At 45.9% G+C, this 26,885-nt stretch overlaps 2 protein-coding genes across 2 annotated transcripts in view; both read left to right on the forward strand.

The window, feature by feature from the left end:
• The window catches only part of mea1 (male-enhanced antigen 1), a 272,028-nt gene that overhangs the window by 165,613 nt on the left and 79,530 nt on the right, over positions 1 to 26,885 (forward strand). The window lies entirely within an intron of this gene.
• On the forward strand, positions 964 to 25,907 carry LOC310998571 (uncharacterized protein). Its single transcript, XM_083988684.1, has 11 exons — positions 964 to 1,603; positions 2,217 to 2,443; positions 3,594 to 3,665; positions 9,875 to 11,501; positions 18,543 to 18,602; positions 20,579 to 20,786; positions 22,962 to 23,100; positions 23,604 to 23,673; positions 24,370 to 24,416; positions 24,586 to 24,644; positions 25,612 to 25,907. The coding sequence occupies exons 1-11, from the start codon at positions 1,210 to 1,212 to the stop codon at positions 25,652 to 25,654; spliced, it is 2,946 nt and encodes a 981-aa protein (XP_083844810.1). The 5' UTR covers positions 964 to 1,209; the 3' UTR covers positions 25,655 to 25,907.

Below are 26,885 nucleotides of genomic sequence, written 5' to 3' on the forward strand. Positions count from 1 at the left end.
AATCAATCAATCAATCAATCACCGCCCCATTCCAGCCTGACTTCATGAGTCTGATCAATAAACTAATCAATATATCAACCAGAAGGCCTTTATTAGGAGGTTACTGATTGGCTGCCTACCATGTTCTCATATTTCCTAGTTACACAAGCTCCTAATACACCTGATCAGAGTATTGATCAGTGATCAGTCGCCACCTCATTTTTCACCAAACATGTTATGTTTATTTTTATATATAATATATATATTAAATATTATTGATTAGATTTATTTATATCTATCTATCTATCTATCTATATGTCTATCTATCTATCTGTCTGTCTGTCTGTCTGTCTGTCTGTCTATCTATCTATCTATCTATCTATCTATCTATCTATCTATCATCTATCAATCATCTATCTGTCTATCTATCTATCTATCTATCTATCTATCTATCTATCTATCTATCTATCTATCTATCTATCTATCTATCTATCTATCATCTATCAATCATCTATCTGTCTATCTATCTATCTATCTATCTATCTATCTATCTATCTATCTATCTATCTATCTATCTATCTATCTATCTATCTATCTATCTATCTATCTATCTATCATCTATCTGTCTATCTATCTATCTATCTATCTATCTATCTATCTATCTATCTATCTATCTATCTATCTATCTATCTATCTATCTATCTATCTAGTCTTCTGTCTCGGGTTCAGGTAGCCAACGCGTGGTCCTACGTCACGTGATGACGTCACGGTGTGAGGTGGTTAAATTATGTAATAACTGCCCCGCTGGAGCAACAGTTCTTCTATCTACCTCCTCGGGTTCAGTATTCAGTAGTTTGAGGAGAGGAGGGGGGCGGGGTCAGCGGTCACTGCGGCTGCGGCTGCTCTGATTGGCCGCAGCTGCTGTCAGTCAGAAGCGAGGCGGCCTCTGATTGGTCGACAGAGTTCCACTAGCACTCCGCTCTGTGGCCTGAGGCTGGAGTCGGGTCCGAGCAGAGCGGGGCAGCAGCTGTCGTGTGGCGCAGCAGCACTAACTGTCCGCTGTAAACCCAGTCCAACCGGAGCTCGGTACCGGTACCGGAGGGTCTCAGCTCAGCTCTGCAACCGCAGGAAGTTCGGTACAAACCCCCAAAACTAAACTTCCTTCCGGAGTGAGTCCAACTTTTCTCTTTTTTTCCACCTGTGAGGACAGAAGAGTTTCAGGAAGAGAAAATGGCAGACAGCGAGGAGCAGCTCGTCTCTTCCACCACCACCAGCCTGTTGGACCAGAACCAGGACCAGATGGACCAGGACCAGGAGGACCACTACCGAGCCGAGCTGGACCGGGCCAGGCAGGACCGGGCCAAGCAGGACCTGTTCAGCCTGGACGACATCGTGGACCTGGTCGGCGGGGCTCAGGACGCTCTGGAGCGGCACATGGCCCAGGACGGTGCGCCACACGAACCGATCACGGTGCTGGAGGACCCACAACCAGAACCACAACCAGAACCAGAACCAGAACCAGAACCGGTCCTGGTCCCTGAGGTCCCTGACTCCACCTCTCCTCCTCCTCCTCCCCCCGAGCCCGAGACTCTGCCCGCGGAGCAGCCGCAGCCCGTCGCCCCTGGTAACTAACTTATAGATCTATAGAGTTTTTATTTTAGTTTTAGTTTTTACTCAACATTTGCTTTATTATTTTTGTTGTGTGTGTTTTTTTTTGTCATCTAACTGATGACGGATGATGCTTCTGTGGAGAGAAGAGATTCTTCTTTCTCCATCTTTCTTTCTTTTTGTGTGTCATTGTTATGTCGTGTGAGCTAACTTGGATTGGATTGTACTTTATTGGCCCGAAGGGAAATTTATTTAGGGCTCGGAGCCACTGCATACACAAGACAATACATACGAGACAACATACATACAAAATACTTTCACACCTTTAACACGCATTCAAAACAGTGAAGGTGCTTCCACTCTATTACAAATAGGTAAAAACAGTCTGTAGAACTGATCAGATCAGCAGCTCTTTAAGTTAAAGTGCTGTGTGTTCAACAGAGAAAAACTAAACCAATAGAATAAAACCAACAATACATAAATAAACTGGAGTGCTACATTGCATTTAAAAAAGAATTATATGATCAAGAGTGACTGGACAACTTACTGGACTCATTTGAATTTCACTCCTAGGGGTGAATAAAGTAACGTTATTCTCTACTCTAACGTTACTCTACTCTACGTTACAGCCTTCCTGGTGGAGCCGCCGGCCGAACCGGAACCAGAACCAGAACCAGAACCAGAAGCTGCTGCTCCAGCCCCAGAGAAACAACCAGAACCAGAACCAGTAGCCCCAGCAGCCCCAGCCCCAGAAGCTGCTCCTCCAGTAGCCCCGGAGAGCACCGCCCTCCCCGCAGCACCAGCCCCACACGGACCTGCAGCCGCCCCGGCTTCTGGTGAGTGTCTGTCGGTGTCTGTCTGTCGGTGTCGGTGTTGGACCGGTTGGTTGGGTCGGTACCGAGACCAGGACCAGAGGGTTAAAGGGTTAATGCTGGGTTTGTTTTGGGGAAACAGAGCGCAGCCGAATCAGAATCTAACGGTTTATTGTTCGTCTGTCTGAGCTTCCGTTAGGTGTTAGCATCGTTAGCATCGTTAGCATCGTTAGCATAGCTGGCATCGCTAGCATCGCTAGCATCGTTAGCTCCATCCAGCCGCAGCAGCACCGGGGAGCAGCAGGTGAGTGACGGTTACCCACCGGCTGGTTCTACCGGTCTGACCCGCGTTAAGCTAAGTTCAGTTAACCACCGGGAGACGGTAACGTGTGAACTGGGCTCGTCTGGTCCGGTAACGTTAAGTTCAGCCGTTAACCGGAGATCTGTTTGGTCCGGTAACGTTAAGTCAGTTTAGCCGTTAACCGGAGATCTGAGCTGATTCACGGCTTCTCCCGCAGCAGCACCGGGCTATGTTCAACACCGGAATAACGACGACGAGTCCAGCCGGTAAAAAACAAAACAGCCGGTAACTTAAATAAGGTGTAAATAAATAATGTGTAGATAATAATCGGTTATAAACGTAGTCGTTGTTGTGGTTTGAGGATGAGTCTGTTCTATGGCATAGCCACCCGGCTAACGGGCTAACGGGCTAACGGTGACGGTGGTTCCGTTACCGGACAGCTGCCGGTGCTGTGCCGCAGCCTGCATCACAGAATAATAATTACACTATTATATTTATTATTCTTACTCTAATTATTGTTGTATTTATTGTGTATTATAGCTATAGTTTAGTTGAAGAAGAGGAAGAGGCCGGTGGTCTGACTCTGGATCAGGATGTGTAGGTGCTAAGCTAAAGGCACAGATATATAGATATATAGATATATATTACTGTAGCTATACTATCAGTATATATATCTACACAAAAATATAAAGGGAACACTTCAACAACACATTGTAACTCCAGGTTTATCACACCTGTGTGAAATCAACCTGGGATGATGATCATTTTGATGTTATTTTGTTCTCAACACACTCTACTATATATTGAATGATGATTTTAAACTGCAACATTTCATTAATTGAGATCTAAGATGTGGTGTTTAAGTGTTCCCTTTATTTTATTTTATTGAGCAGTGTAGTTTAGAGGAAGAGGAGGAAGAGGAGGAGGAGGAGGAGCAGGCCGGTGGTCTGGACCAGGATGTGGAGGTGCTAAGCTAAAGGTGTAGCTGTACTGTCAGTGTATACGTATACACTGGGGGGGGGGGGGGGGGGGGGGCAGGTGGACAGGGACAGTGTGGGGCGGTGTGAGGGCTACGTCTACGTCCTGGTGACTGCAGACAGACACACACACAGTAGTATATAGGTACTAGTGTGTCCGATAATGGAAGCAGCAGCAGCCGCTCGAGCTGCGGCTCAGAGATTAGTCACAACAAAGGAATCTGCTCCGGTCCACTCCCTGTCGGCCACACACACCCTCTATCCCTGCTACACACACACACACACACACACACACACACCCTCCATCCCCGCTACACACACACACACAGACACACACACCCTCCATCCCCGCTGCTCCAGCCCCAGCCTGGAGACACACACACCTAGAGACACGCACACACACACACACACACACCTAGAGACACGCACACACACACACACACACACACACACCCAGCTAGAGACCAACACACACACACCCACCCAGCTAGCTCAGTGATAGTGATGCAGCAGTTTGATGTGAAGCTGCTGCTGTTGTCTGGTTGTTGTTTAGGGAAACAGGGGCAGTAACCCAGTAACAGGCCTGTGTGTCAGGGTGCTGGTGTGTGTGTGTGTGTGGGGATAGGGGGGGGGGGGTGGGGTGGGGGTGCAGGGTGGGGCTGCTGATGGAGCTCAGTCACAACAAAGAGCAGTGAGAAGGATCAATGATCAGAGCTGCTGCTCGGTCACCGATCTATACATATGAAGTCTTTTACCCACTAATAATAATATATAATACAGTACATCGATGAGGTCAGAGGAAGTTCCTGTTTTACTGATCATGTTACAGGAGTTACGTGTGTGTGTGTGTGTGACCACCAGAGGGTCAGAGCTGATTATTACTGGATGTTTTAATGATCGATTGAAGGTTCAGTGATTATTCTAAAAGAAGAACAGGCAGGATGATGATGCAACAGGTATCAATGACTTTGATCCAATCAGAGTGTGTGTGTTGTCAGAACGAACTTTACTGTTCCAACAGAATTGTAATTATTCTAGAAAAGAGAACATTGAAGGAGGTTTAAACGATTAATCGTTTAAAATGTTTTATAAAAAATGTTAACTCATCCTCAAATGTCTTGTTTTGTCCACAAACCAAAGAGAGACTCAGTTTATTGTCATAAAGGAACAAAGAAACCAGAAATATTCACATTGAAGAAGCTGCAATCAGAGAATCTGGAGCTTTTCTTCTAAAAAAAAACAGACTCAAACTGATTATTAGATTATCAGAATAGTTGACGATTAATTCAATAATCGATTATTGTTGGATTAATTGATTTAATTGTTGCAGCTGTAGTTGGAATGTGGACGAGGGGCGTAATAATAATCTGGTAGAGGAGTAAAAATAATGAGATAAAAAACATTAAATATTCAAATATTTAACATACGAAACGTTAGAAACTAGAATCTGATTGACAGCTCAGCCCCGCCCACCCAGTGACATCACAGCTCAGTGTGTTACAGCCCCGCCCACTCCGTGACATCACAGCTCAGTGTGTTACAGCCCCGCCCACTCCGTGACATCACAACAGCTCAGTGTGTTACAGCCCCGCCCACCCAGTGACATCACAGCTCAGTGTGTTACAGCCCCGCCCACCCAGTGACATCACAGCTCAGAAGCAGACAGAATCACTGAGTCATTTAATATTAAATGAATTCAGTCATTAGACTTGAACAGGAAGTAAATCCTCTGGTCTGAGCCTCCTGCAGCTTCTCCATGTTTCTCCAGTGAGTCACAGAGTTTAATCCTGTAACTCAGAGTGACCGTGGTCCATCAGAGTGACAGACAGGATCAGTGTTAGTGAAGCTACAGCTGCTGCTCTAACCCTAAACCCAACCCAGACTCTTCAACCTGAGCTGCTTCTGGTAAACTCTGCTCAGTTGATAAGCAGCCATTTTCCTCGGTAGCCGATAACAAGCTGAGAGTTGCTTATACAGGGCTCTACACAAACATTTATTAGTTTACTTTAGCAGCACAATGAAAAATGTTTAATTAGCACATTGTTTAACCCTGAAATGATGCTGAGGGTTCATTGTTCAATGTGACCCATTTTTACATTTGAGAACAGTAAAATCACCAAACATTTTCCCTTTCACTTCTGTTGTGACCCAGAATGGGTCTCACATGGAAATATTTCAACTTAAAAAAAAAAGAAATCAAGAGACACAAGCAGCAACTTGGTCTAGGTATATTACCACCAACACAACATTTGGTGAATTGGTGTTTCCTGCCACTACACTATTATTATGATATAACTCTGATATGAACTGTATATTATTATTTAACTACTTAAATCACAGTAGTATGAACTCATGCTGATGTAAACATTAAAACTCAGTAACCAGAACAAGCAGCTCCATGTCCCTGTGTGATGTTCAGGGACAGTCAGGACAGTCTGTGGACAGACAGACAGAGAGCTGAAGGTTGAACTTTATATTAACCGTACACCGGAGGGAGCAGCAGGTCGGATGTGCACGAAAAAACTGGCGCGTTGTACCGAATGTGCGCTGCTACGGCGTCGCTTTGGGTTGTGAGCGCACATGACGCGCGTCTACACTGAAAGTAATGCACAGAAGACGCTGCATCTGAACGGCTTCTTGTACACGCTTTATAATCAAGGCAGCGGCCAAAACCTGAAACAGGTTCTGGAATGTAACTCAGACTAATTAAGACGTGATGATGTCATGATGTAGCTACATGCTGACTCACCACCGTGTAGTTACTCAGCAACAGCCACTCTGTCTCCGTGGCAACGCCTCCTGGGATGTCCCGTGTGGACAGACGGGTACATTCAGTTCTGTAGGTTAAAGACCGAAGGCAGCAGGTGGCACATTCCTGACGGTTACTTATAGCTCCCAGGGCAGCGAGGGCCTCGGCACGTACAGAAACAGGATCGCAGGGTTGATTCCCACCAGGCCTGAGGCAGACGGACGCTGCTGCTCTGATCTGAGGACGAGTCCAGGAAACACGATCAATAATGTTATTGATGAGTGATAGATGATGTCATTGCTCCGTACTCACGTGTTGATTGATCTGTCTCAGGTCTTCACGGCTGGAGGCTGAACCTGCAGCACAGAGGTAACACGCCACGTCACGGGCCGATACGATCAATCAACCAATCAATCAATCAATCAATCAATCAATCAATCAATCAATCAATCAATCAATCAATCAATCGTCCTCCCATCTGCTCCAATAAACATGATAATCGATCGTATCAATAACTAACGATCGGCTGTTGATCCATGAAACTGATCAATGTCGTGTAGATGATTGACAGCTCTGTGGGCGGGGCTACGGCGCTGGACGCCACGACCGCCCCCGGTTCAGGTGTTTCTGTGGTAACGGCCGGGTGGTTACCTGGTTACCTGGTTGCCTGGTTGCCTGGTTGCCTGGTTGCCTGGTTACCTGGCTCCGCCTCCTCTGAACTCACTCTGCTGCTTCTCTTCTCGTTTCCTCCACAGATGTAACTTCCTCCTCTTCTTCTTCTTCTTCTAAAGCTCAGACTCATCTTCTGATGCAATTCCCTACAGGCAAGTTCTGTTTGTCCTTCATCTCCTCCTCTTTCTCCTCCTCCTCTTCCTCTTCTTCCTCCTCTTCTCCTCCTCTTCCTCCTCTTCTCCTCCTCTTCCTCCTCTTCCTCTTCTCCTCCTCTTCCTCACTGCATGAAGAAGCTGTAGACTGTGTTCACTGTGACTGTAGTGTGTTGTGTAGTGTTGTGCTGTGTAGTGTTGTGTTGTGTTGTTGTGTTGTCCCTGATGATGATGATGAAGATGATGATGATGATTCTCCTGCTGAGCTGCTGTGATGTGATGAAGATTTTTAAAGGGATAGTTCACTCAAAATTGAAATTTCAGAGTCCTCCGTGTCTTCTCTGAGTTACAGGGGGTCTCGGCGTAGCAGTGCATGTCCATATGACGGTTGCAAATGGATACCAACTGTCTTTGTAACAAAAAGACACACCAAAAAACATCCAAATACCTCCATAGTGCTCGTATGTAATGTCCCTCTGGTATTGAAGCCCCGACATGAGAAATTGTTCTGAAAAAAATTAAATAAGTCTATATTTCAAGCTTGTTTGTAACAGAAGCTCCCAGTGTCTCAGTTCACTGCTCTTCCTGTGTCCGGCGAGATTTGGATGGACCAGAAAGAGCAACACTGGAAGCTTCCGCTACCAACAAGCTTAAAACATAGACTTATTTAATTTTTTTCAGAACAATTTCTCATGTCGGGGCTTCAATACAAGAGGGACATTACATACGAGCAGCATGGAGGTATCTGGATGTTTTTTGGTGTGTCTTTTTGTTACAAGGACAGTTGGTATCCATTTGCAACCGTCATATGAACATGCACTGCTACGCCGAGACCCCCTGTAACTCAGAGAAGCCACGGAGGACTCTGAAACTTCTCCCAGCCCTTAGTCCACTGTCCACATAAGGTTTTTTTTTTGACATTTTGGGTGAACTATTCCTTTAAGATGAATCATTATCTCATCCTGGTGTCAAGGCCACATGAAGCTCCTCCTCCTCTGTAATGATCTGTGTCGATCAGCTGATCAATATAAAATAATCAGTTGGATCTTTAATCCTTAAACTGCTGGTTGAACATTTACCGAACGGAACTTCCCTTTAAAGGGATACGCCAACTTTTTCTTTTTCGTGTGTTGCCTCACTCCCGAGTCCATGACCAGCAGATAGACACCATCCTTTCAACTGTGCGTGCAGTAACAAGGGAGATAGAGCCGTATGGCCCGTAATTAGCTTAGCTCAAACACTGGAAGTGTATGGGTAGTGTTAGCCTGCCTCCACCTAAAGTCGCTAATTAGCTTAGCTCAAACACTGGAAGTGTATAGGTAGTGTTAGCCTGCCTCCACCCTAAAGTCACTAATTAGCTTAGCTCAAACACTGGAAGTGTATGGGTAGTGTTAGCCTGCCTCCACCTAAAGTCGTTAATTAGCTCAGCTCAAACACTGGAAGTGTATGGGTAGTGTTAGCCTGCCTCCACCTAAAGTAGCTAATTAGCTTAGCTCAAATGCTGGAAGTGTATAGGTAGTGTTAGCCTGCCTCCACCACAAGTCGCTAATTAGCTTAGCTCAAACACTGGAAGTGTATGGGTAGTGTTAGCCTGCCTCCACCTAAAGTCATCAGAGAAACTCTTCAGCAACTCTAAACAGAAACCGGCGGGCCGATCTTGGTCTCAGAGCTGACAAAACTCTCCGGTAAGGCATCTTGAGCGGTCAAATGCCGCTAACGGGACGAGATCGGTCAAAACGGAGGGTTCAAGCAAAGACGCTTTATTTTGGTTCAAGCTAGCTACATCGAGGGTAGCTTAGCTTCCTGTTTCAAAGTAAAAGCACAAATTCTATCGTCATGGTTTTCTGTATGTAAAGGGCAACGGGTGTTTTATTTTGTGAAAGTAACTGGAAGTGTGTTGGTCACAACGGCTAGCTTGAGTAGCGCCGAATTCGTCCCAACAAAATTGTAAACAGCTGGTATTTAGACAAATTAACGACACACTGCTGATCTAAACGGCTACTTTCTCACCTAAACATGTTTGAAATGTTGATAAAGTGATATATTTACAGAGTTTAGAGCTAAAGGAAGGAAGGCTAACACTACCCATACACTTCCAGTGTTTGAGCTAAGCTAATTACAGCGATACGGCTCTATCTCCCTTGTTACTGCATGCACAGTCGAAAGGATGGTGTCTATCTGCTGGTCATGGACTCGGGAGTGAGGCAAGACACGGAAAAAAAAAAAGTTGGTGTATCCCTTTAAACTAAACTACGGAACTTCCCTTTAAACATCGTCAACATAATAAAAACACAGATGTTTCCAGATGTGGAGGAAGAGTTGGTGTCAGCTGATCTGTGGCCTCCTCCCAGGTGTGTGTGTGGTGTGGGGGGGGGTCAGGAATGGAGTGTGTCTTTGATATGTGCTGTGTTGCCCCCCCCCCCCCCCTCTCTACTCAAGCTCTTGGGCAGAAGGGCGACTCCCCTGCCCCCATCTCCCCCCTCTCCCCCCTCCACTCCCCCGACTCTCTGGAGGAGCTGTCTCTGACCGAGAGCCCCAACATGCCCCTCCCTCCCCCCCTCTTCTCTGGATCAGCTGCTGCTTCAGCCCTGTTGCCCCCCCACCCCCACCCCCCCTCCTCCAAGGCCCCCGAGGCTCTGGATCCGTACCTGAGCTTAGGCAAAGACCCGGCGCCGCCGCTGCACAACCCGTGTGAAGACAGCGGCGTGTCCTTCTCCCCCGAGGAGAAGCTGATTGGCTCGGCCCGCTCCTCTAGCCCCTCCCCCCTCCACCCCGAGGAGAAGCTGATTGGCTCAGCCCGCTCCTCTAGCCCCTCCCCCCTCCACCCCCACCCCCCCGAGCCTCACCTCCCCCCCTCTCACCCGACAGAGCGCTGGGAGTCGCCTTTCCTCGCGCCTCAGGACGCCTCTAAGGTCTCCATGGATACCGTCGTTTCCAAGGACACGCCCCTCTTCGACCGGTCCGACGACGAGGACGAAGACGACCTGATGTACGAGGCGAAGAAGAAGAACAACAACCCGTTTGACGGCTACTCGCCGCTCGCCGACAGCGGCTACTCCCACTTCGGAGACTCGAAGTCCGACAGCCGATCTGGTCTTCTGACGATGTCGGAGAGTCCAACTCCCGATCTGGTCCAGTACGGAGAATCCAAGGACGCTCCGCTGCCACCGCTGCTGGTTTCTGAGACAAGCAAGATGGCCGCCGCTGACTCGACTCCGTTATCATCCGGTCACCAAGACGAGGACGAAGAGGAAGACGAGGACGACGGCCCGTTGCCCGTTCCTCCGTCGCTGCCCGACATCCTGAAGTCTTCTCCGCTCAACCCCGACAAGATGGACTCGGGCTCGTCGGAGGGAACGCCGGAGGACCAGAGTCCCATCCTGGAGCGCCGCATGATGGAGTCACCGAACCCGCCCATCAACCTGTCGGCCAACAACCCGTTCGCCTTCGACGCCAAAGTGTCTCTGCTGAAGGAGATGACGGAGCAGATGGAGGAGCGCTGCGCCACCGCCGCCGACAACAAGACCAAGGACGACGACGACGACGGAGGATTCGGTGCGTTCGATCTGGTGAAAGAAGCTGAAGAAACGACTCCCACTAAGGTCCAGAAGGAGGAGGAGAAGGAGGAGAAGGAGAAGGAGGAGGCGGTGGAGATCGAGCAGAAGGATTGGTTCTCCAGCCACGACGCTAAAAAGCCAACGGAGAAGTTCGAGCCGCTGGACTTCCAGAAGAAGACGGCGGCGGCCGAAGACTCGGACTCGGAGTCGCCGACGGCCGACTCTCTGTCCCCGGTGCTGGAGGCGATGGCCAAGAACCCGTCCATCTTCCAGGTGGAGCAGGAGGCGCAGCAGCAGGAGGAGGAGGTGGAGGAGGCGCAGGCGGCCGAGGAGGAGGAGGAGGAGGAGGCGTCGGAACACGAAGTCTCGTCCGAGGAGTTTGAGTTCATCGAGCGGCCGCCGCGCGGCGTCATCGACGAGTTCCTGGAAGCTCTGGACACGTCCAAGTTCTCAGCTCCCAAAGCGCCGGAGCTGCCGCTGGACGACGACCTCGGCCTCACGGGGGCGTCGCCGCTGGGCGCCATGGAGACGGAGCAGCAGGCCCCCTCCCAGAGGAGCAAAGCCCAGCTGGAGGAGCTGCTGCTGCCCCCCCCCCTCCCCCTCCTCCCCTCCCCATCTCCACCAATCAGAGGAGCCGGTTGTCGCCAAGACGACCGCCGCCGCCGAGGGCGGGAAAGCGTTCGCGCTGCCGAAGGTGAACGTAAGAGCAGGTAAAACAATAACCCACTGTTGGCATGGAAACCACCACCCTCCTCACCCCCCCCCCCCCCCCCCTCCCATGTTCATCGGCAACGACCTCATCCCCCCCCACACGATGACATCATCACCTCCCGTTATTCTTTTCTTTGATCATTTCACCACCGACCTCTTTGCATCGTGACCAGTCTGTGTGTTTCTCTGTGTGTGTGTTCATCTGTGTGTGTCTGTTTCTGTGTGTGTGTGTGTGTGTGTGTGTGTGTGTGTTTATCTGTGTGTGTCTGTTTCTGTGTGTGTGTGTTTCTGTGTTCTTTTGCTTTTGCTGCATTTTGTGCATCTTGTCTTCGTCTGGATCATTTTAGTTAATTTTTCCATTAAATTGTGAAGTTTTTCTGTCACACACACACACACACACACACACACACACACACACACACACACACAGTCACTGTGTAACTGGAGCAGTAGGACTTTGCACTGTGGGACGAGCCGTGTGTGTGTGTGTGTGTGTGTTAATTAAAGCCTCCTCCTCGCTGCATTGCGACACAGTCAGACCCTCGTTCTGTTTTTCACTCGTTCATCAATGTTTTATTTTTAGATCAGGACACCGAGTTGTTGAGTTGTTTGTTCTGATCGATCGGTTCCGTTGTCTGATCGATAAAACCACCCGCTGTCTAACCAACCCTAACCAGAGGTCAGAGGTCATAACCAACCCTAACCCAGGGGTCAGAGGTCATAACCAACCCTAACCCAGAGGTCAGAGGTCATAACCAACCCTAACCCAGGGGTCAGAGGTCATAACCAACCCTAACCCAGGGGTCAGAGGTCATAACCAACCCTAACCCGCTGAAACAACAGCTGCATAATGAACAGTAACGTGAGGATTTACAATCATCAGATAAAGTTTGTCTGATTACAAACTGATTTAAAGCCCCAGTACGTAGGAATTCCCCCCATCTAGCGGTGCGGTTGCATATCTGAACGTATTCTTGATGTTGCATTCAGGTGAACTCGGGCAGACGTCAGACAGACAACAGACGCTGCATGTAACAGGATAAACAAGTGTCTATGTAAACAAGTGGTCTGACAACATGTTGTCATGGTGATGTGGTATTGTGACAACATGTTGTCATGGTGATGTGGTATTGTTTTAGTAAAATGACATCCGGTTGGTTTTGCCGACGGCCATCTGCCTGACTGCACCTGAATGCAACACCGGTGCCTCCGTCCTTCCTCACACTACACAGTGGTGACAGTTTTAACAGGCCGTTTCCGTGGTTACCTACGGTCACGATGCAACATGGCCGCCTCGGTTCGGTGCGTCGCCCACTTCTGTATTTGTAACGACTTGTAACAACTCATTCTAAGGAACCAGAAAGCTTTCATTTGTAGCAGCTGTGATTCACCTTCAGTCAAATACGGATTTATGAAAGACAGGTTTGATTTTTGATCATAAAAAGACAAATAAGTTACACACTGGGGCTTTAAACAGAGACCCTGTCAGATAATCAATGAAGTAGTAATTAATTACTGATAACCAGGTGTTGCTCCCTCTGGTGGCCGCAGCAGGACAGTGCAGCGCAGTGGGAGCACACTGTTAATCACTTACAAAGTAAATATTCACATTTCCACTCATTTTCACTCTGTTACTGATGAATACTTTGACAATAAATGCAGAAACTACAATGTTTTAAAGTCACATTTTACTACAGTGCAACAGTTTTGACACAACATAAACATAACAGACAAGTTATAGCTTAAATAATAAAAATGTAAAGTTATTGTTGGCACAAACCAATAAGAGAACAGACACACAGCTTGTGGGGGGGGTGGGGGGTCTGGAGCCAATAACAGGATCAATACACAGCCACTGGAGCTGGTCCTGGGTCAGTGTGGGCCGAGCCACACCATGACTCGTACCATGACTCAGCAACCTCTCAGCCTCAGGAAACTGCTGAGTCATGATCAGTGTTCAATAGTTATTGATCTTCTGTCAAAACACGTTCTGCAGTTTCTCTTTGAATCAGCGTGATGATGATGTCACTGGGCTCAGGTTGTTAACCAGGCGAGTCACCGGGTCCTGGTTGGTTTAGTTAGTCTGGGTTAGTTAGTCTGGGTTAGTCCAAGTTAGCTAGTCTGGGTTAGGGCTGTCACTTTCTAGAAAAATGAAGTTCGAACGAATATCGAATGACCCCTAATTCTTTCGGATATATTCAAACGCGAGCCGGCTAATAACCTTAAAGTTAACCACTAGCTGACAGATAGCTAATAAAGTTAACCACTAGCTGACAGATAGCTAATAAAGTTAACCACTAGCTGACGGATAGCTAGTTACCCTAAAGTTAACCACTAGCTGACAGATAGCTAATAAAGTTAACCACTAGCTGACGGATAGCTAGTTACCCTAAAGTTAACCACTAGCTGACGGATAGCTAGTTACTCTAAAGTTAACCACTAGCTGACGGATAGCTAATTACCCTAAAGTTAACCACTAGCTGACAGATAGCTAGTTACCCTAAAGTTAACCACTAGCTGACAGATAGCTAGTTACCCTAAAGTTAACCACTAGCTGACAGATAGCTAGTTACCCTAAAGTTAACCACTAGCTGACGGATAGCTAATAACCCTAAAGTTAACCACTAGCTGACAGATAGCTAATTACCCTAAAGTTAACCACTAGCTGACAGATAGCTAGTTACCCTAAAGTTAACCACTAGCTGACGGATAGCTAATTACCCTAAAGTTAACCACTAGCTGACAGATAGCTAATTACCCTAAAGTTAACCACTAGCTGACAGATAGCTAATAAAGTTAACCACTAGCTGACGGATAGCTAGTTACCCTAAAGTTAACCACTAGCTGACAGATAGCTAATTACCCTAAAGTTAACCACTAGCTGACAGATAGCTAATAAAGTTAACCACTAGCTGACGGATAGCTAGTTATCCTAAAGTTAACCACTAGCTGACAGATAGCTAGTTACCCTAAAGTTAACCACTAGCTGACGGATAGCTAGTTACCCTAAAGTTAACCACTAGCTGACGGATAGCTAGTTACTCTAAAGTTAACCACTAGCTGACAGATAGCTAGTTACCCTAAAGTTAACCACTAGCTGACAGATAGCTAATAAAGTTAACCACTAGCTGACAGATAGCTAATAAAGTTAACCACTAGCTGACAGATAGCTAGTTACCCTAAAGTTAACCACTAGCTGACAGATAGCTAATTACCCTAAAGTTAACCCGTAGCTGACGGATAGCTAGTTACCCTAAAGTTAACCACTAGCTGACAGATAGCTAATAAAGTTAACCACTAGCTGACAGATAGCTAATAAAGTTAACCACTAGCTGACAGATAGCTAGTTACCCTAAAGTTAACCACTAGCTGACAGATAGCTAATTACCCTTAAGTTAACCACTAGCTGACGGATAGCTAGTTACCCTAAAGTTAACCACTAGCTGACGGATAGCTAGTTACCCTAAAGTTAACCACTAGCTGACAGATAGCTAGTTACCCTAAAGTTAACCACTAGCTGACAGATAGCTAATTACCCTAAAGTTAACCACTAGCTGACGGATAGCTAGTTACCCTAAAGTTAACCACTAGCTGACAGATAGCTAATTACCCTAAAGTTAACCACTAGCTGACGGATAGCTCGTTACCCTAAAGTTAACCACTAGCTGACAGATAGCTAATAACCCTAAAGTTAACCACTAGCTGACAGATAGCTAATAACCCTAAAGTTAACCACTAGCTGACAGATAGCTAGTTATCCTAAAGTTAACCACTAGCTGACAGATAGCTAATAACCCTAAAGTTAACCACTAGCTGACAGATAGCTAGTTATCCTAAAGTTAACCACTAGCTGACAGATAGCTAATAACCCTAAAGTTAACCACTAGCTGACGGATAGCTAGTTACCCTAAAGTTAACCACTAGCTGACAGATAGCTAATTATCCTAAAGTTAACCACTAGCTGACAGATAGCTAATTATCCTAAAGTTAACCACTAGCTGACAGATAGCTAATTATCCTAAAGTTAACCAGGGCTCAACTTCTCCTCTGGTGAAGCTTTGGAAGCTTTGGAAGCGCGGTGACGCCAGTTGACGCTCTCATTGAAAGTGAATTGACTTGTGGCGTTTGAGGCTTTAGAAGCTTCTGGTGTGAACGACACAGGAACAGGTGACGATGCAGCTTCTTCTGGTCAGAGCTGCTGAATCTCAGAGCTGAGTCAGCATGTTGGGGGGGGGTAGGAGGAGGAGGGGAGGGGGGGGTTATAGTTGCTGTGTCAGAGCGTTGGCAGCAGACGATCAGCTGACAGCTGCTACTGCTGCAGTCTCCTCCTCTTCCTCCTCTCTGCTCCTCCCATCACTCCTCTTCCTCCTCTCTCTGCTCCTCCCATCACTCCTCTTCTTCCTCCTCTCTCTGCACCTCCCATCACTCCTCCTCTTCCTCCTCTCTCTGCTCCTCCCATCACTCCTCTTCCTCCTCTCTGCTCCTCCCATCACTCCTCCTCTTCCTCCTCTCTGCTCCTCCTCTTCCTCTTCTCTCTCTCTCTGCTCCTCCTCTTCCTCTTCTCTCTCTCTCTGCTCCTCCTCCTCCTCCTCCCTCTCTCCTCCTGCGGCTGAGCCTCTGTGACTCGTGTGTCTGAGCTGAGCAGCGTTATGGACGTGAACGACTGTGAAGACAAACAGAGAGAAGAAGAACAGCAGCTTCACTGGAGGGAGCAGGGTACGCCTCCTCCTCTTCACCTCCTCTTCATCTTCACCTCCTCCTCCTCATCTTCACCTCCTCATCTTCACCTCCTCCTTCATCTTCCTCCTCCTCCTCTCTACCTCAGCTACACAGCATCTTGTTCATTGATGCCAGTTTATTGGTGCAGAGCTTCATCTGTGTGTGTGTGTGTGTGTGTGTGTGTGGGGTTTGGACCAGGTCCTGGGGCTGTTTTATAGTTGTAGTTTAATAAATAGTAATCCTGTCAGATTTAGCCACTGCCTCTCTCTCTACATCATCTCTCTATATACACTACAGGCTACAGCTCTGACACACATCTGAAGCGTTTTACCGTTAACGATAAGGAGTTCTTCTCTCTGCAGCCTGCATGCTGTTTGGCTGTTTGGCTGCACTTGTACAAAAAGTGTTCAAAATGTTAAGACTTAACTTCCATGAGCATCAGCTGTGTTTTATAGAAAAGAAAGAAACGGATCAACGATAGAGGATCTGGATCAAGTTGGCTAATGGACCAGTCACAGATATAATACAACAGTGAATATATTAGTTTATTTATTTTTATTCTTATTTGGAGAGGACAGTGCAGATGAATTCACATAACTGTGAAAGTGCCAGTGTGTTAGCCAGAGGCTTTTCAACTGCAAGATGTTAAAAAGCCTTAAATTTATATACAACAGGAACACAAGGATCATAAAACATAATTAAATTACACTTAATTTAATAGTGAATATAGTTGATATAATATAATAGTGAATATAACAGTGGATATTGAAGGGGGTGAATCTCCCTGCACAGCCACAGTTCCTCGGGTGGAGAAGAACGACCACGGTGACCACGGTGACCACGGCGACCACCGCTCACTGATACTTTATTCTGATACAATTTATTCTGTGAACAACGGAAACTGAGTTTCACTTGTAGTGATGATGCTACAAGTGAAACTCAGTTTCCCACAATGCATCAGGACAGTAGAGAACATGGGCTGGTCATGACCCAGCTATTAACTTCCTTTTTTCTTTTTTCTTTTTTACTTTACTTATCATCAAATAGTCTGAACAATTGAAAAGGGAACAAAAAACAAAGCGACAGACAGACATTCCAAGACATGACAAAGGCATGAAATGATATAAGGACAAGTGTCAAAACATTTAAATAAATAATATATACTAGTAGATAAATAATATAAGAAATATAGAAATGACAAAATAATAAGTAAATGAATAAAATAAATAAATAGGTCTAATAAAATAAATACATTATAAAAAGGAAATTAAAAAAAATTGTATATAGGGCAAGTTATAATGGCAGACAAGTTCACTGAATATAATTTGAATAAAATTCAATAGCTGACATTTTTTGTTGGATTCAACATATGACAGAGACTCAAAATATAGATTTAATTCAATTAAGAATAATGGGAGTGAATTTTGACTACTATACATTTTGACTTTATGTATATGGAATTTCCAGCAATTAACTTCCTGTATCAGACCACACAGGTGTGTGACGATGACGTGGCGGCACATCGACAACCTGCTGATTTATATTTCAACCTATGGATCAATACATGTGTAACTATGAGTAAACCAGGTGACGTCAAGGGTGGACTAAGGGCTGGGAGAAGTTTCAGAGTCCTCCGTGGCTTCTCTGAGTTACAGGGGGTCTCGGCGTAGCAGTGCATGTCCATATGACGGTTGCAAATGGATACCAACTGTCTTCATAACAAAAAGACACACCAAAAAACATCCAGATACCTCCATGCTGCTCGTATGTAATGTCCGTCTTGTATTGAAGCCCCGACATGAGAAATTGTTCTGAAAAAAATTAAAGTCTATATTTCAAGCTTGTTTGTAGTCTCGCTAATCGCACTGATGCCAGGAAGAGAAGCTTCCGTTACAAACAAGCTTAAAATATAGACTTATTAAAATTTTTTCAGAACAATTTCTCATGTCGGGGCTTCAATACCAGAGGGACATTACATACGAGCACTATGGAGGTATTTGGATGTTTTTTGGTGTGTCTTTTTGTTATGAAGACAGTTGGTATCCATTTGCAACCGTCATATGGACATGCACTGCTACGCCGAGACCCCCTGTAACTCAGAGAAGCCACGGAGGACTCTGAAACTTCTCCCAGCCCTTAGTCCACATGAGGGGGAGTAGGAGATAATGAGGGAAATTTCAATTTTGAGTGAACTATTCCTTTAAATCGATTAGATTGATGGTTAATCAATCAATCAGCGTCTGTCAGACTCAGCACTGAGAGGTGGAGCTGCGCATGCGCCGCCTCCTCCTCCTCCTCCTCCTCCCGTCAGGCGGAGCTGCAGCTGTAGTTTCTAACCGGAGGTTCAAGATGGACGCCGAACGGGGTTAGTCTGCTCTAATCTTTTGTTGCCGCCTCCTCTCTGCTCCTCTCTCCTGCTGTTCCTGCTCCTCCTGCTCCTCTCTGCTCCTCCTGCTCCTCCTGTGTTAGCGGAGCAGTGGGGGAGAGGAGAGAGGCCGCAGTCCTCCGCGGAGCAGCAGCGGAGCTCCGAGCTCCGGCCGGGCGGCCTGCGGAGGTCACACCGACCGGTCTGAGCTCCGCAGGCCGCCGTGGGGAGCGAGGCAGGCGGCGTGTCTGTCGGGTAACAGCCGGTCTGAGCACCGAGCACCGAGCTGAGCACCGAGCTGAGACCGGAGAACAGGCGGCTAGAGGCGGAACCAGCCGCCGGGTTTAGGTCGCTGTGCTGCGGGTCTATTTTTAGCCGAGCTGCCTCCGCGGAGCTAACACGCTGCTGCTACCATATGTAGCCAGGCGACGGTGGGAGCGGTGTGACTGATGTCACTGTGGTCAGGCTGCATGTTCATTTATATCCCCGTGATGTCATTCATGCTCTGGTCCTGTGACGTCAGAGCGACGTGTTGAGGTGGTGAACCAGCGTCATGTCGTGACTCCAGAAACTGTTGAACCATCGATTTAGACTGTTTCCTTGTGTGTGTGTGTGTGGGTGTGTGGGTGTGTGGGGGGGGTGTACTGTGAAATCAGAGCTTGAGAAAGAATAAAACCTAATTTAAAGGGATACGCCAACATTTTTTTTTTAGTGTCTTGCCTCACTCCTGAGTCCATGACCAGCAGATAGACACCATCCTTTCAACTGTGCGTGCAGTAACAAGGGAGATAGAGCCGTATCGCCATAATTAGCTTAGCTCAAACACTGGAAGTGTATAGGTAGTGTTAGCCTGCCTCAGAAGCTGATTTCATTTTAGCTCTAAACTCTGTAAATATTTCACTTTATCCACATTTCAAACATGTTTAGGTGAGAAATTAGCCGTTTAGATCAGCAGTATGTCGTTAATTTGTCTACCTACCTATACACTTCCAGTGTTTGAGCTAAGCTAATTAGCGACTTTAGGTGGAGGCAGGCTAACACTACCCATACACTTCCAGTGTTTGAGCTAAGCTAATTAGCTACTTTAGGTGGAGGCAGGCTAACACTACCCATACACTTCCAGCGTTTGAGCTAAGCTAATTAGTGACTTTAGGTAGGAGGCAGGCTAACACTACCCATACACTTCCAGCTTTTGAGCTAAGCTAATTAGCCACTTTAGGTGGAGGCAGGCTAACACTACCTATACACTTCCAGCGTTTGAGCTAAGCTAATTAGCCACTTTAGGTGGAGGCAGGCTAACACTACCCATACACTTCCAGTGTTTGAGCTAAGCTAATTAGCTACTTTAGGTGGAGGCAGGCTAACACTACCCATACACTTCCAGCGTTTGAGCTAAGCTAATTAGTGACTTTAGGTAGGAGGCAGGCTAACACTACCCATACACTTCCAGCTTTTGAGCTAAGCTAATTAGTGACTTTAGGTAGGAGGCAGGCTAACACTACCCATACACTTCCAGCTTTTGAGCTAAGCTAATTAGCCACTTTAGGTGGAGGCAGGCTAACACTACCCATACACTTCCAGCGTTTGAGCTAAGCTAATTAGTGACTTTAGGTAGGAGGCAGGCTAACACTACCCATACACTTCCAGTGTTTGAGCTAAGCTAATTACGGCGATACGGCTCTATCTCCCTTGTTACTGCACGCACAGTTGAAAGGATGGTGTCTATCTGCTGGTCATGGACTCGGGAGTGAGGCAAGACACGAAAAAAAAATGTTGGCATATCCCTTTTTAAATAAAGTTTTATTCTTAGTTTGTTTTGATTTGATACAGAAGTGAGACGTTGTTATAAAACCACAACTAGTTGGATACATTGGTTCAGACAGGTGAACAGGCTCCGCCCACAGTCACAGTCTCAGTCAGGTGTGTTCAGTGACATCATCTAACCTCCTCTTCCTCTTCCTCCTCCTCCTCCTCAGTGGTGGAGCTCCTCTACTGGCGTGACGTGAAGGCGAGCGGCGTGGTGTTTGGCGCGGCGCTGCTGCTGCTCCTCTCCCTGACCGTGTGCAGCATCGTCAGCGTGTTGTCGTACGTCGGCCTGGCGCTGCTCTCCGTCACCGTCTGCTTCAGGATCTACAAGGGCATCCTGCAGGCCATCCAGAAGAGTGACGAGGGCCACCCCTTCAAGTAGGTCACATCACCATGACAACACAGTGACATCACCGACCTTTAGAGTGACGAGGGCCACCCCTTCAAGTAGGTCACATCACCATGACAACCCACCTTTAGAGTGACGAGGGCCGCCCCTTCTATGGCAATAGGACGAATCTCCTTGTTGTCTACTTCCTGGTAGAAAACCAGCATGAGAACAATAGTGACTGACGAGAGTTTCACTATATTTATCTAATTGTTCATGTCACTATATCACCGTTTAGACTAATCTGATGTTTATAAAGTTTATAAAACCAATGATTGGACAAACATTACTATTTACGTGTGCACATTTTTGTAATTAGTCATGGTTATCATAGATTAGCCGGGCTAACGGTTAGCTACCTGTTTAACTTTAATAACTCAGTGACTCAATAAACGCTCCATGAAAAAATATTTTCTCCAGCGGATATCTGAGTTCCAACATGACTGAGCTAACTGGAGTAGTTTCATGTCGTGTCCCACAACGGGAGGGTTTTAACAGCTGACGTCCTGCTGTTAGCTTAGCTACCGCCGTTAGCTTAGCTACCGCCGTTAGCTTTGCTACCACCGTTAGCTTAGCTACCGTTAGCTTAGCTACCGCTGTTAGCTTTGCTACCACCGTTAGCTTAGCTACCGTTAGCTTAGCTACCGTTAGCTTAGCTAGCGTTAGCTGTCCCTGTCAGCTGCAGCCACTGATGTTTTCTAGACTCTGTGATTCCCCCAAACTGAATAAATACAACACATAGCAACACAAAACACACACACAGAAATAGTAATGTTTCTTCAATCATTTCAGATTTGTCTAAACGGTGATAGGGCGTGAAAAATATGATATATAGCTAAACTCTCGTTGGTTACTATTGATCTCATTCACATTACAGCTGGTTTTCTACCCGGAAGTAGAATGTAAACAACAAGGAGGTTCGTCTATACAAGCCGGTTTAACATTTAAAAGCTAAGTTTGACTATCTGGAATGAACATTGTAGATATCAGGGCTGTCACAACGAACTTCGCTATTCGAATACAATTTGAATGTTAGTCAAAATGAGAACATTCGAAGGTGGAAACTGACGTTCAAACGTTTTTAACGAGGCAAATTAACGTAGTGCGTCGTGACGTTCAGAGTAATACACACACTGTTAGAAATCACCAGCGTTTCACAATAATTAACAGTATTATGAAACGCTGGTGATTTCTAACAGTGTGTGTATTACTCTGAACGTCACGACGCACTACGTTAATTTGCCTCGTTAAAAACGTTTGAACGTCAGTTTCCACCTTCGAATGTTCTCATTTTGACTAACATTCAAATTGTATTCGAATAGCGAAGTTCGTTGTGCAGTAACTTGTTGTAATTAAGTTCCCCTGTAATGTCCCAATGAATACCTGTAAAAACGACATAATATTCAAATATTTAACATAAGATGGGTTAGACATTCGAACCTGATTTGGGGGGAAGATTGACAGCCCTAGTAGATATCAACAACGTCTTTCTGACTCGTCCTAACTACATTTTGAATAGTTGGATTTTTCATTCAAGAGTTCTGTAATTCAGTTTTGCCTCGTCAAAAAACATTTTAGATATCCGCCACCGTCATTACAGATATCTGTAACTGAATTACCACTAGTACTAATTCCAGTTCTAGATATCTTTAATTCACCTCAATTACAGATATCTACATGTCCCTGTTCAGATATCTGTAATTAAGTTTTGACTAGGAGAAATGAAGTTGTAGATATCTGTAACTGGAATTAGTACTAGTCGTAATTCAGTTACAGATATCTGTAATTCACATAGTGGATATCTGCAACTGAACTGTAGATATCTGTAATGACAAACCCCATACACATGAATGGTTACAGTGACGTCATCTGTCCTATAGGAAGAACTTAGTTGCGGATATTGGGAATATTCTTTTCGACAAGAGGTAAAACTGAATTACAGAGATCTGCAACACATCCGGTCTGGCTTTTAAATGTTAACATGACTTGTTGACATAAACAGCTGTTTCCATCTGACCACTGAGCTGTGACCTCATCAACATGGCTCAGCCAATCACAGAGCAGGACAACACGTTAAAGTTACAGAAACACCTTCATCATCATCGTTGTTTCTTTGTTCATAAAGTGTCGTGTGAATAAAGTTTGTTTGAACACCATGTGTGCAGGCAGTTCCTGGACCAGGAGGTGGCGCTGTCCGAGGACCTGGTCCACCAGTACAGCGACCTGGTTCTGGCCCGACTCAACAAGACCGTCGTCGAGCTGAGGCGTCTGTTCCTGGTCCAAGACCTGGTCGACTCCATCAAGGTGAGAACCAGGACCAGAATCTGGACCTGGGTCTGGGTCTAGACCTGGACCTGGACCTCTTTCTCCTTCTCCTTCTCCTTCTTTCTTTTTATTTTGCACAATTTAAAAGAATACAACATAAACTTAATAGATGATAATGAAACAGTGCAGGGAGAGGTCTTATCTAAATGATTAGGTTACATAATATATTATATATTATAATGACATACACATGAAAACAAATGATAAATTGCATGCTTTTTTTTTTATATTATGCACATTTATTTACTCATATCACAAACAATTTAAATTTTTTTACCGAGGAGTCTGGAAATTAGGGTCTGAAAAAAAGTCTGGAATTTGGAAATTTCAACTGTGTAGAAACTCTGACTCCTTTTTCTCCTTCTCCTCCTCTGGTGTTCGATGTGTATTTGCTCACGTCTCTTCTTCCTCCTCCTCTTCCTCCTCCTCCTCCTCCTCTTCTTCCTCCTCCTCCTCTTCCTCCTCCTCCTCTTCCTCCTCAGTTTGCCGTGTTGATGTGGATTCTGACCTACGTCGGCGCTCTGTTCAACGGACTCACTCTGCTGATCCTGGGTCAGTCACTGTTCATCTTTAATGTGTTTCTACAGTTTAAGTTCAGTCAAAGATGGTTCATAAACCAATGAGGAGTCAGCTTCCTGTATGATGTCATCAGCTTCCTGTATGATGTCACTAGGCTTCTGCTCGGCCACGCCCCTTTAGGGAGACCAGAGGCAGCATAGAGTGTATTGACTCCAATGGGACAATTTAACGTCAACACAGATTATTATGGTCTGTCCTTTCTCCCCACAGTCACTGAAGTAAATGTTGAACTCATTTTTCACAAGCCACATCTCTTCTGAACAGTTTGACACCAAAATGTAAAACTTTCATACAGACACATCAGGAGAAAATCCACTTTGTTCCAGACCTGTCTCTGTCTCTACGACACACAGATCTCCATGGCAACGGATGTCATGATTACTCGTTTTCACAATTAATCGTGGTATTAAACACCACAATTAATTAATCGTAAAGATTCCCAAATACCGTCACTTTCACAAAAATCTGATGTTAGAACTTTTATTAGCAGATGTTGCACCAAATGAAAGGTAGAAGCACAGATACTGGTCCATGACGTAACGTTGAACTGGTGGGAATTTAAATGTTAGCGTGTCATTTTTAATTTAAAAAAAGGGTACGGGGGGTAAGGGGGGTATCGGGGTAAATAGAGGATCTACTCTGACCTCTGACCTCTCTCTCTCTTCCCAGGTGTGATTGGAGTGTTCAGCTGCCCAATCGTATACGAGAAACACCAGGTGAGTCTCAGTCTTCACCTGTAACCACACACACACTCTCACACACACTCTCACACTCAGACACTCACACACTCTCACACTCACACACACACACACACACACACACACTCACACTCTCACACTGTTTTCACTGTTTGACTGTGTGTGTGTGTGTGTGTGTGTGTTTCAGGCTCAGATCGACCACTACGTGTCTCTGGTCAACAACCAGGTCAAAGATGTCGTTGGAAAGTGAGTACGACGCTATGAGCCAAACGCACCAGAGGTTTAGTTTCAGATATTTCCTGTTGTTTTTATTCTTTTCTTTTTTTAAACTTTATTTTTTATAAAGTAATTTATTTTACAGTTACCAAGTATCAAATAGTAACTGGTAACATTGATGGTGGGGGAGAAATCACCAAGATAAATTGTGCAAAACATGGGATCAGTCTCAAAGCTCAAAGCCTACTATTGATTTAAGGTGAATTACAATAGGAGAGATGGAGGAGAGGAGAGGAGAGAGGAGAGGAGAGAGGAGGAGGAGGAGGAGGAGAGGAGAGAGGAGGAGAGGGGAGGAGGAGAAGAGGAGAGGAGGAGAGGAAAGAGAGGAGGAGGAGAGGAAGAAAGGAGAGGAGGAAAGGAAAGAGAGGAGGAGAAGAGGAGAGGAAAGGAAAGAGAGGAGGAGAGGGGAGGAGGAGGAGAAGAGGAGAGGAGGAAAGGAAAGAGAGGAGGAGGAGAGGAAGAAAGGGGAGAGGAGAGGCTTTGGTGCAACAGATTACAGCCCCGTCACCGTTCATAATGAGCCTAGTGGGACATGGAGCCTCAGTATGAGGAACGTAGCGTCTGGAGGTGGTGGAGGGTTTTAGGAGTTCAGAGATGAAGGTGGCAGCTCGTCCATGAAGCCTGATGGGTCATAACCAGTAGTACTAGTACCTTAGTAGTTGTAGTAGTACTAGTAGCATCGTGTCCTAGTCATAAGTAAAAGAATGTTATATCAAAATGTAAGAAAGAAAAAGATTATGATAAGATCTGACTATGAAAAGATTTTTATTCTGTGGGTAACGGGGGCGGGACTAGATCAGCTTTTGCTTCTCCCGCTTTCCCTTTCGGCCATGTGTATTATATTATCTGAACTAAGATGAAGTGTGATGATGATGATGATTTAAATTGACATGCCCCAAATAAACACATTGATTGATTTTGTCTCTTTTCCTTCCAGGATTCAGGCGAAGGTTCCTGGGATGAAGAAGAAGTCGGAGTGAAGGAGGTGAAGGAGGTGAAGCTGGATGGACCGAGTCCTGAGAGGAAGATGCTGGAGGGGGGAGGGGGGTGAAGGGGTGAGGGGGGGGGGGTCTGTTGTTAAGGGGGGTGAAGGGGAGGGGGAGGGGTCTGGCGGTGATGCAGCCCCTTCAACAGTTTTTGTCTCTAAAATAAAAAACACTTGAGTTCCAGTGGAGGATGTTTAGTGGCTCAGCGCCGTCGCTTCTCTTCTCCGGTTTGACCCGGTTTGACCCGGTGGTTTGAACCGGTTTGACCCGGTTTGACCCGGTGGTTTGAACCGGTGGTTTGAACCGGTTTGACCCGGTGGTTCTGTCTGAACCGGCTGAACCCGAACGCAGCCTGAACGTCTGTCTGTCGAGGGCTTTTCTTCTTCTCCTCTTCTCCTCTTCTTGACTCTTTTTCTTCTCTTTTTGTCTTTTCTTTATAAATACTCTGTGATTTTTCCTGTCGTGTCCCTCGAAGCGTCGGCTCGTTTCCACGGCGACCGGCTCGTTACCTCGGCGACCTGCTGCGTTTGGCCTCCATGTGACGAACGACGGATCGGCGAAGAACGACGTCTGTGACTCCTGACGAGGCGACGGGGGGCTGGGGGGCTGTGGGGGGGGGGGGGGGGTTGTATTACCATTAAAGTTCATTGCTTCTCAGTAACTTTAGCTAGAAACATCTAGAAGAATCTTTGCAGACGAACGACAACATTAACAACATCCCAGTTATTTCATGTCATGTAGTAAAGAAAGCGACTTCGTTCTGTCTGTGGAGCTGAAACCTGATGACGTTGCACCTCCATGTGACTCTGTTTGTTATGCAACTATACTTGTGAATGATCAACTTCATATTTCAATTGTGACGATAAAAAGCCGTGTTTGTGGAATGCATTGTGAGATGTAAACAATTATCAATAAAGCTTCTAGATGAAGAAAGTTCTGTTGTCTGCTGCCGCTCATTCAGCTCGTTGGATTAGATCACATAGAAGAGTTTTCATCCTGAAGGAAATTCAGAAATGGAAAAAAATAGTCAAAGTGTGGGCATAGATATAAATGATTGTAACATAAATGGGCCTGAATACAATCAGAATGATATCATGGAATGTGAATGGGGTGTTTAATAAAGTGAAACGATATAAAATCATATCCCATCTAAAATCTCTGGACTGTGATGTTGCAATGCTACAAGAAACACATCTGAGTGAGGTAGAATCACAGAAGCTTAAAC

Source organism: Trachurus trachurus (assembly GCF_905171665.1).
Source record: "Trachurus trachurus genome assembly, chromosome: 15".
NCBI lineage: Eukaryota > Metazoa > Chordata > Actinopteri > Carangiformes > Carangidae > Trachurus > Trachurus trachurus.

Bases quoted from the DNA above. Each gene is read 5' to 3' on its own strand.
- LOC310998571 (XM_083988684.1), top strand. From the start codon at position 1,210: ATGGCAGACAGCGAGGAGCAGCTCGTCTCTTCCACCACCACCAGCCTG. The intron at 2,444-3,593 runs GTCTGTCGGTGT...TTTATTGAGCAG, and splicing joins GTGAGTGTCTGTCGGTGTCT to TGTAGTTTAGAGGAAGAGGA. The intron at 24,417-24,585 runs GTGAGTCTCAGT...TGTGTGTTTCAG, and splicing joins TCGTATACGAGAAACACCAG to GCTCAGATCGACCACTACGT.